The sequence below is a fragment of the Silurus meridionalis genome, chromosome 27, assembly GCF_014805685.1.
Source record: "Silurus meridionalis isolate SWU-2019-XX chromosome 27, ASM1480568v1, whole genome shotgun sequence".
Classification (NCBI taxonomy): Eukaryota; Metazoa; Chordata; class Actinopteri; order Siluriformes; family Siluridae; genus Silurus; species Silurus meridionalis.
The window spans coordinates 16,204,528-16,217,843 of NC_060910.1; the positions used below are offsets into that span (position 1 = coordinate 16,204,528).

At 38.4% G+C, this 13,316-nt stretch overlaps 1 protein-coding gene and 1 long non-coding RNA gene across 3 annotated transcripts in view; one reads left to right on the forward strand and one right to left on the reverse strand.

Moving 5' to 3' along the window:
* cemip2 (cell migration inducing hyaluronidase 2) overlaps positions 1–4,347 on the forward strand; it is a 27,330-nt gene extending 22,983 nt beyond the window's left edge. The window contains exons 21-24 of the mRNA XM_046841654.1: positions 175–276; positions 376–521; positions 1,028–1,134; positions 1,575–4,347. Of these exons, the coding sequence (XP_046697610.1) occupies positions 175–276; positions 376–521; positions 1,028–1,134; positions 1,575–1,762 (543 nt within the window). The 3' untranslated portion in view covers positions 1,763–4,347. The remainder of the gene's footprint in view (positions 1–174; positions 277–375; positions 522–1,027; positions 1,135–1,574) is intronic.
* LOC124380555 lies at positions 989–12,311 on the reverse strand. 2 transcript variants are annotated; one of them, XR_006924696.1, is made up of 3 exons: positions 12,169–12,311; positions 11,406–11,527; positions 989–1,121 (listed from the first exon to the last, which is right to left on the reverse strand). It is a non-coding gene; the product is annotated as an uncharacterized LOC124380555 (long non-coding RNA). The 2 variants fall into 2 exon arrangements; XR_006924697.1 differs by lacking the exon at positions 989–1,121 and adding an exon at positions 1,602–1,738.
* Positions 12,312–13,316: the final 1,005 nt, after the last annotated feature.

The following is a 13,316-nucleotide window of genomic DNA, read 5'->3' on the forward strand; positions in this document are numbered from 1 at the left end:
GCGGTACCGTAACATCTCCTGTATTTGCATTACCCTTAGCAAATTGCTGCAATTAAAGTGGAGCAAAACACAAATAATTCACTTTTCACATTTCTCCACCGTTGTTGATTATTTTTCAGTTGTTGACCACTGCTTTAAAGATGCATTTATAATCTGGTATTGGTCTTTGTGCAGCTGATCATTTCCAGTGACCCGTGGAACAACTACCTCCAAACACAGATCAAATCCCTCAGTGTCGCTGATGTGCAGAAAAACGACACGCAAGCCTTCATCACTGTGAGCTGCCACAATTTTCACCTGTAGTGTAGAAAGCAAAACTACATTATATAGCTGAAGATGCTTTATTTCTCTGTCTGTCTATCTATCAATCTATAGGTAAACAGCAAACAATTTAACCTCAGTACAACGGGTTTCCTCGCCGTCACAGTAGACGCCTGCACTGGCAAAGTCATCAAGAATACGTTTTTTCTGAAGCAGGACTCCAGAATGGCGCAATATTTCGCAGCAGGAATTCCAGCACGGTAAGCTTTATTGTAGTACAGTCATCTTCTAAAATTGATCAGGACACTGACAAGAGTTCTACTTCTATTCAACCCTATCTTTCCACCACTTCTATAAACATACTAGAGGTCAACCGATAGTGGACTGAAGCCATCTGATCAGCTCAAACGAGTTTTTCTGCTCTTCTGCTTCGATTCTTGATTTGACTTCTGTTTTCAAGTCCTAGAACTTTTATGAGAAATCAGTAAGTAGGTGAGTTGTGAGGCAGGACAAACGAGTTTGTAGAGGGGGTTTAAAAGCACTTGAATTACTCGGGTTGGCAGAACATCTTTTGGAGCCACATATGAAGCACTTCACTTTCTCAGCTGAGAATAACTGTGCCTCTCATCTTCCTCTGACCCAAATCAGCTTCCTGCAACCCAGTTCAATTTGTTCAGCTCTGCCCATTTCCTTGAATCCGTGGATGCCTGTTTCGCTAACTTAATGTAAATGGACAATATAAAAAAATGTCTAATTCCTCTCTCAGGTCGATTGTCCTGCTGGCCTCAAGAGGACAACCTGATGGATTTGCTGGTGTTGCGGCGTATCTCATCCCCCTGGGAGCAGCCAAAGTGGCAGATCTGCAAGGGAAAGGTTTGTTGTGAATGATTGTATGTGTGAAGCTGATCCTGTTCTCTATCTGGGCAGAGGTTACTTGTGTTTAGGTTGCACAAAGTTGTCTTGTGTATAATTATCATTTTAGAATTGGTGCCTTGATAGCCTTCATGAAGTTCGGAGAGATGTTTAAACTTCACAAAAATACATCCCAGGAGAATAAACGCATAAAATTGAGAGCACAGAATAAAACTGCCACAAATAAATAAATCATCAAGACAGTTGACAGGTTTGTTTTCTCTACAGTTTTATATTCCTCCCCTGAGAACATGTTTTCATGCTACAGGGTCTGCTCACGAGGGCTCCAGTGTAAAGAAGGGGGAAAATAAAAAGCATTTCAGTGCCATTTGGAACACATTTCTATGGACTGCCAACAGATCTGTATTTTTCTTTCTTTCTTTCTTTTTTTTTTCCTTCAGGGAGTCTGTCATTTTTTGGCTTCAAAGGAGCATTGTCGTCTCCGGCGTGGGTCTCCCTCCTGATGAATCAGGGTCAAGAGGTTGTGGAAAAATATATCCCTCTCGCCCTAGACGAATATACGTGCACTCCGGACAGGGAGGAACCACAGCGCAAAGATCTAGAACTGCTTAAGAAAGCTCTGAGTTAAAACCATACAATGTGAACAAGACAGATGACCCCCACACACACACACGCACACACACACAACCCAGAGAGAGAGAAAAAAAAAAAAACGATTGAATGTGAACTTTATTTATTTATGGCAAACAAAACACCATGGGGGTTATTATTATTATTATTTTTTTTATAGAATACACTGTGCGTTTTTATGCGTGTGTTTTGTCTCGCTGTTGTCTCATGTCCTCGGCACCGCGTGTTGCACTTTTAGGAAATTCAAGCAAACTGTCAGCAGAAAAGATTCAGATAAACAAAGAGGACATGGACAACCATTTCAAAGTACAGAAATGAACACTTCAATGAGCCTAAACAAGTCGAAAGCGAATAGCTGCACAGTAGACACAAGCAGGAAACCAAAACTAGTGAACAGCACTTAACCTGGAAAAAGCTAGAAGAAACACTTCACCAGTTCGAGCTCATTAAAAAAGAGAACATGAACCTCGGTAGTTACAGCAGGTTTCAGTTCAATTTTGCCTCAATCCTCATTTAATTCAATGCCAAACACTAGAGGGCACAGGGAAACCTTCTAACCATACTCTTTGAAGGTGTTTCAGTCGTGTCGTGTCTGTGGCCGGACTGTGTCTCTGGCTAGTTCCATTCGGGAGTGCGGATGTTCTTCAGGTTCTCGTTCCTACTCTGAGAGATGGCGTGTGAATGTTTGATTGTTGTGATCGAGGAATGTATTGCAGGATAACGTTAGCAGTGTATCTGCAACATCCAGCTAGAGATTGTATTTATTTAGTGACGTAATTACCAAAGCTGTTCCTGCAGATCTACTTTCTTACAGAATTGCCTAATCCAGTGCAGCAAAGTACATCAGAGTTCTGCTGTCCACGCAAATTCAAGCGGATATCCGACAGACGAGTGAAGAGCTGTATAGAGCTGGCTCAGGTCGCAGGCTGTTAATAAATCCACAACATGGCACAACTACATAACGCTCACTTGTGAGGAAGTGACTTCGCAATGGATTGGAACAACTTTTCCTCTAACACTAGTGTTTCTCTACTGTCCACACAAACTGCTCATCTTCCTGAAAGTCGTTGCTGTATCTATACTTAACGGTTCGGGTTTTGTTCGATTCGATCCTTTTATTTTTTTTTATTTATTACTCTGTATGTCATTTTTCTACTCAGACAGTATAGTATAAAAGAAATGCTGCTCAAAAAAAACCTTTCACACCTAATGCATCATTTCATAGTAGGACATAGGGTGGTATTACAGTTCATATCCTAATCATTGCCAAAGATCTGCAGTTGGAAAAAAAAAATTTTTTTTCAAAAGGTTTTCATTGTGTACAGTATTAGGAAATGCTGACGGAAAAATTATCTCCAAAATGAGGGTATTTGAAAGTGTCCACAATAAATATATGCACTGGACTCTTTTCTCATTAAAGAACCCCTAGACTGTCATGTTACAGAGAAACATCTCTGGTTGCAGCTTTACCTCCGTGCTGGCACAGATGTCTTGTTGCAGGAAACATCCTAGCATACATATTATACTGTTAAATAAACAGTATTTCACCGTTTTCTGCCCAATTAAATGTGAGAATTCAGCAGCGATAGTGTATAATTTATATAGTGTAACTGATAATTGGTGCATGCCTACTTTACAGTATTTAGAATATAATACACTGTGCTGGAGCGTGAAATCTAGCACTTTATACAACCCAGATTTTCATGCCGGATCGGAAATAAAACCTTCTGATGTTTTCAGTGTTCCTTTTATCGTAAATGAAATGCCGACTTGTCCGTATTGCTTTAAGAGAAATTGCCTGTTTGCTAACCACTGTATTGTTAAAAATAGTTGTGTCAATGTTTTTTTTTTTCTTTAGTTTTTTTGATCGGTGTTATTGTTAAAGGTATAAAGAAGCTTGCTCCGGTTTAAGGACTTGACATTATATACCAGTGCCTTTTGCCCCCTTTTCAAGTATTACTTATACTTTTTAAATGTTCAAATGCTGAGTTTGTTTTCTATATAATTGCTTTTGTGCTGAAATTTTGATAAACATTTATACTTTCTCGTAATTTTTGTAAACGCGTTTTATTTACACTGTTTTTGGCACGGTGGGATATTTTAGGGTTTTGTCCCCCTAAGTATTTATTAGTAGAAATGTAATTACAGACACTTTTGAATTTTAGAAATGGTCTGCATCTTTTTATCCGATTTATGACCATATTTAGAATATCCAACAGTTTAGAGCCATCCGAGGTATGACTAGGTGTTACTAATAAAAAGAAAATCCTTGTAGGTGACGTGCAGAGGCCATTGACATTAACAAGAGTTAGCATTTTTGGTATAATTTTACACAGACATTTATAATACTATTTATTTGTAACAGAAATTACCTAAATATTATAGTACAGCTGATAAAAAAAAAAAAAAGCCAAGGAGGATCACTCATCTGTGGTTGAAATGAGTTATAGAAAGCTCAGGTTGCTTATCATACAGGACAGCTTTCCTGTACTTGCAGGTCTGTTCTTATCCAAATGCAGCATATTTACATGTCAAGAAATGTCTCTGTTCACAGAAGGCGAGAATAAAGTTTTCTGAAATCTATTCAAACTGCTCCCCTTTCTTTTTCCTGTTCTGTCTCCAGGAAGATGCAGCTCTACCGCTGCCATGTTAATCTGTATTTTATGTGACTTTCAGGACACGCCTCGGTCTCCGTAGTTTTGTGAAAAGTTATAAATGTAGCAGCAGTGGTGCTGAGGGAACGCGCTCGAGAAACAGTTTAGCAAGAGGAAATCGATCTACATATGAAATGTAGGTCACTTTTTAATAATAATCGACTAATAATTATATATAAATAATTTGGTTTTACCTGATGTTACAAATGCCAACTTCTATCTGATGCACACTTTTTCAAAATCGATGCTTCACATCGTTAACTTTTATGCCGATGCGCCGATGAGAATCTTACCGTTCCTTATGTGACATAAACCCTTGTTACTTACTAATGCCCAGGACTGTTAAATGTTTTTTTTGCACTAGAGGGACATAAGTGTTTTGGAAATGATTTACCACTAAATGCCACTTGCGTATATAATACAATAATTCAATGGAAACATGCACTCATATTACTAAATGTTACTAATCTTCAAAGTAATGGATGTGACAAGTAGTGTAGCATTTTATATTGGTGAAAAATAAAATGACACTTGGTAGTTAAAGGACATGAATGTTTAGGCTGAGGGGTTTGCATGCGTTTCCTTTAGAAGGAAAAATAACTAGAATTTAGGATCACCACTGGGGGGCAGAGTGGTTTGTCTTTCTCAAAGGAATCTCTTCTCTCCCCCTTTCTCAGTCGCACAGGACACAACAGGTCTTCAATTCAGACCAAATTATCCTTCTGTATTACCTTCGAGGCGTGCGTAGCCTGCAGAGCGAGTTATTAATTTGATTTATTAATTCCTGAATGGATGTTGACAGGCGGTCCGCTTCGGCTCCATCAGACCTCGTTGCTTACATTTCGCCTGGTGATGGTGTTTTGCTTTGGCAGCTACATTCCCCCACATGCAGTCTGAATCCTATATTTTTTACATGTTTAACCTGGTAGGGCCCCAGACACTGACATCTGAGTTAGTTAGAGTTTCTAAGTCTGTTGACCTTCATCCTGTCATGAAACGTTGAAAAAAAAAAAGAAAGAAAAGCGACGTGAATAACACTTATCTCTTTACAATGGCACCTATCAAAGGTGGGCTCTATTAGGGAGCAGTTGATCAGTTAAAACATTGAAAAAAAAAAGAAAAGCGACGTGAATAACACTCATCTCTTTACAATGGCACCTATCAAAGGTGGGCTCTATTAGGGAGCAGTTGATCAGTCAGCGCTCAGTGTTGATGTGTTGGAAGCAGAAAAAAGAGCAAGAGTAAGGCTCTTAGCAACTTGAACATGGATCGAATTTTGATGGCACGACGTCTGGGTCGAAGCATATCCATAAAAAAAAAGCTCTTGTACCTGGTATGAAGGGATTAATACTTATGTGATGGGAGCAGAGGAGCACAGAATTCACAATGTGCTGCTATAATGTAAGCAATAACAGGAACATACAATTTACAGAGAGTCCACACATGAAATATAAACAGCTAAAAAAATTACAAATATAAATAGTGTTGGAACTGTCGACCAGTGGTGGTGTAAAAGAGCAGTAAAAGTAGCTCTGCTTCATGTTTATCCATGCCACTTTACCCCCCTCTGTTAATTTTTTTTAATTTTTTTTTTCTGTCCCCCAAAATATGTTTTCCAAATTAACTATTAGACTGGTGTAGTCTTTAATATTATTAGTATTGTATATGTTAGTAAAATGGCTTGAATCAAAAATCACCCTGATGTATACTGGAAATAGGACACTTTTCTTTCAGTTTTTTAGCTACAATAAACAAAATAGCGGACTCCATATTGCCAGCAATAAGAAGTTTCACCAACATTGAGAGTAATGCCACTAGCTAGTACCTGGCATGAGTGCATTTGTGGTGCTTTGTGCCTTTGTGTCGAAGTGTTCTAATGCAGGCTAATAAAATAGTAAAAGTGTCAATCAGGCTTTAGTTTAGTAAAAACCCATACAGTCTGACAAACCAGCCTCCTGCAGGTTATAGATAAACCGGTGCTTTTGTTGAAAAGACACTAAAATTCATTTGTATAGCTATAATGAAAAAGCTTCTTTTTTAAAAATAAATAAATAAAAAAGGAAGAAAAGAAAAGTCAGTTCTGATTGAACAATGCACACATTTCCTGACTGTAATTAAGGCTTAAATCAAAGCTCTCCAGGAACCAATATTAAAGCAAAAGGCACACCATGTCTTTCAGGGATTATGGCCAAATTAAGTTTGCTGTCAGGTGAAAGGTTTTAAATCGCGTTTGATTACACTGCCCTAAACCCACGGACTACATGGTGTAGTTATGTAATATATTCCATAGTACATATCATTATTACTAAACACTATTATTACTATTAATGATGATTACATATTGCAAACAAAATGAATGTTAATATAATTCTTTTTTTTTTTATATAAACAGGGGCATTGAAAGAAAAGAAAAAAGAGCACCAAATCATTTCCATGGTTATGGACTATAATATTTGACTTGCTAATTATCATAGTTGTATATGTGGCCATAGGGGAAAAAACCTTTGCCATGTTTACTGTCATTTTGAGCTCGCAAATGACCTTTACACACTGTGGGCCAAAAGAAAAACGCAACCTATAAAGCCTCAGTAATGGTGTTTCTTTAACGTGAAACCTGATTGTAGTGTGGATAATTAATAAAAGCGCTCTGTCGTGGAGTAAATGTTAACATACGTTACATTTTTTTTTTATTCTTAGCAACCAAAAATCAAAAGTGACCGCAGTGTTCGCACAAAGAAAGTTACTAATAAATTAGAAATGGGTTAAGTGTGTGTGAATGCACCGTTATTGCTTATGCAGGTTGTCCCGTATAGGGTTTGCTGTTTGAACCCAAGGGGTTTAAGACCACTGACCATTAACTCCTCCAGAGAAGCCCCCATATCCTAAAGCCCCCTTGAAGTCTCTGATTTTAAACCCTATAAATTATGGATTTCCTATATATTTCTATAAAGGGGGAAAAAAAGAGTGTTCAAGGATTTGGTGTCATGTGTGTGTTTTTTTTTTTTTTTATTGGATTCCATATTTCGAAGCATATTTACAGTTCAAAACATGAAGACGAATGTTGAACTTGCTACCCAATATCATGCAGGATGAATGTACTGGAATTTAAAGTCAGAATTTTACTCACTTAGCAATGTGTGTAACTCTGGCTAATTCCATATAACAACACAGTCTGCAATTTGGAATACTGCAGTGCATATATGGACAATTTTACTATACATGCCTGACACAGCTCGGTTTGCTAATAAAGCTGAATAATGTACTATAGATAGTTTGTTTTAATTTTATTAGTACTTATAGATCTTTGATTTGCCTTGTGAAAAACAGAGGCAAGACTATGGATCCTAAACTTGAGCATTTAATATTCATGCAATGTTGCTACAAGGTTGTAATATGACCAATTGTCTCTCATGCAAACAATGTTCTACTGACTCGTAATGAGTATCCGGGGATTTCACCCCACATTTTTGCATACATACTAACATCAGGACATCAGGGTTATTAGGAAGCTTGTTTAGTCTGTTTGTTCTATTATGCTGGTGAATATAGCCGACTTTGTACTGTGTGTGTGTGTGTGTGTGTGTGTGTGTGTGTGTGTGTGTGTGTGGTGCAGCAGTCGAGGATGTTCCCGCTTAGCCCAGGCATGGGGTTGTGAATAATTAAGTGGCCCTGAAAGCAGGATAAGGGGGCGCTGCCATGGCAACGACCTCCCATAGCCCTGGCACTTGGTGGGGTAATGTAAATGCCGCCACCTCTAATGTCAGCCAAGGATTTAATAAAACACACAAACTACTCCGTTAATCCTCCAAAAAATAAATCGGAATTATCCCGCTAAGGATCTCGGAGTTCATGTGTGCAGGAGATTCCTGGTCGGCTTTAAATGGCACAATCTACAGGGGTTTTTCCCTTTTCTGAAGTCGAAGATTTTCCAATAATGGCACACGCGCTTTATTTCCTCTTACACAACAGCAATTCGCCATCGAATTACAATCATATTCATAGAGCATCACGGATTTTTTTCTGTGTAGGATAAAACTACAAAATCCTGTCAGCAAGTCCACAAAAAGTTTGAAATATTTGCTGCCTCTCATTTCTCTCTCACTTTAGGTAAGAAGAGAGGCAAGTCCATGATATATACTTTTTTTTTTTACATTTATTTTATTCAGATCATCAAGCAAATTTTACTATCACACACAGATAACCCGAGTAAATACAAAATGTTTTTTTCCCCTCAATGATTTTATTTCTTTTAGTTGTCCGAACCTGCCTGGTCTTGTGTGAAAAGTAATTGCCCCTAAACCTAATAACTGATTGTGCCACCCATGGCGGCAACAACTGCAATCAAGCTTTCGTGATAACTGCCAATGAGTCTTTCACATCGCTGTGGATGAATTTGGGGGCAATTACTTTTTCACATCGGAGCAGGTAGGGTTGGACAGTATTCCCCAGCATATATATAAATCAGAATCATCAAAATCGTTTTTTCTAGTAATGCTGAAACGTGAATGAAATGTACACATAAATGTACTTTACACCACCTTCCATTTTGCTTCTGCATGCATTCAGGAGTGTAGGAGTCTGTGTGTGAGTGGGACACGTCTCATGTGGTCAAACACCTCTGACTGTGTTGTCATCATAACTAACAAGACCCTGGTCTTAGCAAAGCTTTCAGAGTCATGTCAGTATGCGGGATATGAGTGTGTGTTATGCTAGCTATAGTTGGCAGTATCGACACTGTGTAACTGTTTTCTGAGCTGAGAATTTCAGCCCTACGTGAATCTATCAAGAACCTCTAGGAATCCTTTTCCTTCGCCCCGGAAAGCGCCTGTTCCAATTACGGTTGCGCCGTGAGTCAGTAGCACAATGCCAGCTGGAAATGTAGACACAGTTAACATGGGCCTGATGCCACACTCCCATACCAGGCTTGACTCATCTTGTCTGCACCGAACTGTATCCACTACACGACCTAGTGATTCTCTGAATCACAAGTTGAGGTTTTCAAAAGAATTATTGTTGATACACTGTTCAGTGATGGGGCTTATAGGTGATGGATTTTATTGCCTGTTGCCATGGAGCCGTTCCTTGTATGCGGGTTCGGCGTTGCTCCATTTGGGCCTCTGATGGGTTATGGATTTTTTTTTTTATTTGTTGTTGTTTTTTTTTTTTTTGAGGTGGTTAGAAAAACACTCAGTGTTGATTGGATTTGGCATCGTTTAAGAGCTTCAGCTCACTCGCGTTCACTTTGCCTCTCTTGATTCATTTCATCTCGCCACGCTAATGTATCCGAGTCATCTAATTATGGAAATCACTAGGCACAATCGCCACCAGTTTCACTCTCGACGGCATCTTCGAAATGTTTCGGGAAAGGACCGAAATGATATCGCAGTAAGCGAGTTTTCCTTACTGCTTTTACGTTGCCACTAACTACAATTATATGGACACTTCAGAACTGATTGGAAGATTCTTTTTTTTTTTCTTTTTTCAGAGATTTAACGATTTCCGTCCTAAAAGAGACAAGAACTCTCTGCTGGATCACAATACAGCATTTATAATGCCAAATTATGCATTATAAAAGAGCACTTTTAAATTTGCATATAGCTCGGACGGTAGTTCTGCATGTAAATCAACGTCGCAAAGGTTTATATTAACGCTCTCATCCTCATAACTTATATTAATGTGTTAACACGGACACACTGAATTCGATGTTCCACATCACTGCATAACCAATAAGAATCAACCGCATGTGGGAGAACATCCACTTTACTGGCAGGAATTTGATCTTGCCAGCGTACAAATGGTAGATTTTATCAGCAGGAGGGTGCGTGTGTGTTTCCTAAATCAATAAACAATTATACAAATCTGCAAACTGCTCCCAAGCCAAACTCTGAGTGGACACAACACAGGCTCTATGAGGCAAAACAAAACAGTGCTAAACTCACTGAAACCCTTCTGAAGGGCTTATCGGATTTGGTAACGAGCATGTAAACACGGCTATGTGGAAAAAATCTGGCAGTACAATACACTAACACTGCGATACGATATTCTTCAATACTGTAAACAAGGTGATATACTGGGATATTAATATCACCAGCACTGAGCAGAGAGGGAGGAACTGTGCAAGATTCACTGAATTAAACTGAATCGCGTGGCAATATGACAATTCTGTAACAGATCTCGCTGGTTCCGGGTTGGAAGAAAGAGACAGCAGGTGACAGTTCAACAGACAAGAGCTTTCGTTTACTTTTCATTCACTTTTGCCTGCTACTTTTTTTCCTCAACGCCAAAACATAACCGACCCACCGTCACCTGGCAACCTCCGGTTTCCCACACGCAATTTCCTCGATAACCAACCAAGTGGACTCATGATTTTATTTACTATATCGCAATCGAATATCGCAATATAACCCACAACCCCAACTCGTGCAGCCCTGAGCAGCGCCCCCCAGGGAACTGGCGGATATCAATTAACGCTTAAGTAAATTGAAATATCAACAGTCGCAGAGAACCAGAGCGCAAAATTTTTCATATATTTCTCAAATGCCAGCACCATATTTCCATGCGTTCGATGCATCAGAACTACGGCTGTCAAAAGATTAGAATATTTCGTCGCAATTAATCGAAAGTAACGATGGTGTTATAAATCACGATCATCAGGACACCAAACGGAGCTTTTGCTACGTTTCCACACGGACTGAGGAAAGAAAGGACGTTGTGAATAAATGTGTGTTGCATTGAAAGTTTTCAGTCTGCCTCTTTTTGATTTATTTCTATTTTGAATAAAAACTAACTTGCGTTCGCGCATTATTAGCGCGGTCATTTTAATGGCCCTAGTCAGGAACCTGCATCTGAGACAAAGTAGGACTCAGAAAGACCAGCCTGTTACATCAGTAAACCAAAACTGCCTGTTGGTAAGGGTCATAGCTTTGTGTGTGTGTGTGTGTGTGTGTGTGTGTGTGTGTGTGTGTGTGTGTGTGTGTGTGTTCATACCTAGCAGTGATTGGTAAATGTCTTCAGTCATCAGTGGACTTGGTCAACATCCCTAGTGAGTGTATGTCCCCAACCGACAAGTCTCAATACTGGTGATCAAGTCATGAAGCGGTTCTCTGAGGCTGTGTTGAAAAAATGAACAAATTAAATCCATATTCAAGCAAATATTTTTTATTACTGACCCGAATTTGTTTATTTTATTATTTTTTTTTGGGGGGGAAAAAATGTCCTTCTTCACCACCTTAATCAATTCTGCAATGTATCAATGGCTCCACTGACAAATAAAGAATTAAATAGTTCAATTCAAGTATTTAATAACATTTACAACCTAAAGAATTCTTTAGAAACACTTTCTCCCAACACACTCAGTCACTCCTTTAAAATATCCACCAATGGAACAAAAATGGCGGCCGTTCTGAGAGAAAACTGAGAAAAAAAGTAACTTATTAGCTTTTTTGGACCACAGAACTCACAGTCAAGTCTCCCACCTTCTTTAATAAGTTTAAAACGATGTAAATCCACATTGCAAAGTGTTGCAGAACATTTCAATCAATTTTTAACTTGGTTTTTTTTTTTTAACACCTAAAACTCAGAAGTTTTTAGAAGTTTCCCTCACGGTGGACCCTAACAGGACTGATTAGCAACCAGGGCTAACAGTTACACAGGGGAAAAATGACAACTAAACGATGGAATTGAAACAAAAAAAAGACCTTTTATTTTTCAAAACAACCTTAAAGCATTTATATATATTATTTTACAATACCTGTGACTCAGAGAAGAAAGTATTCCTCATGTTCAAGCAAACGTCAGGTTAATTAATGAGCTGCGCATGCGCATAGCATCTAATTGAGCCACAGTGGGCGTAGAAGCGCCATCTATAGCCTAAACGGTGTAATTACACATTGGGCAAAAATATAAGGTTTAGCATGAGGTTCAAAATAAGAAAAATTGCTTGTTTTTATCTTTCTTTCGCTACATGCAGAATAAAGTCTTCTCCTCCATATTAAAGGATTATGCAGTTTGCATTTGCAAAATCTTTGAAATCGCAGTTGATCGGATGAAATAAAGGTTTTTATTTTGGTCCGTTCTTCTTCTTACATAAGGCCTCAGTAATAAAAGGGGCACAGAGGTTTTTTTTTTTTTTTTGTTCATCCAGAATTTTGTGGACACGACGGATTTAGAAGCGAAGTGAATCAAAGCCGAGGGATGCACTACAGTCAGCAGAGCATGGAAATGAACAGAAAAGCAAGAACGATAAAGAGAAAGAGAGAGAGAGAGAGAGAGAGAGAGTAAGAGGTGGAGAAATATTAAAGAATTTTTTTAAACTGAGAGAATGCAGTTAGTTAAGAACTAGTGCATAAATAAACGTAAATCGAACATATTTACAAATGCGGTCAAACTAATAGAAGCTTACTGTGATCATAGTATGCTGTTAGTCAGCAATAGCCAATCATATCCATCTGTGAGCTCCTGTATGTAAAAGAGGGCAGATAGCAAGTACCCTGTTTCTTTCTTTTAGCCATATTCCTTCCTTTCTTCCCTTCTTCCTTCATCCTTCTCTTTTTTGTCACAACCTCAACCTCACAAACCTTTTTTAAGGTTTTCTCGATTCCTTCACTTCTTTTATCACTCCATCCCAATTTATTCCATATATTTTATTAATTTATTTACTTTATTCTTTCTTTCTTTCTTTCTTTCTTTCTTTCTTTCTTTCTTTCTTTTGAAGGAGACCCCTTTTTAGGCTGTTATTATGTTAATAACGTCACACGACATCCCTGTCAAAAGTCCAGACGTTATCAAATGTGTATTGGTTGATCGTTTTATTGGATTTTGAAAATATCATGGTACTATTTTGTTGACCAACAAATTGATGCGAAATTGGGCATTAAAAAAAAAAAAAAAAACTCTAAT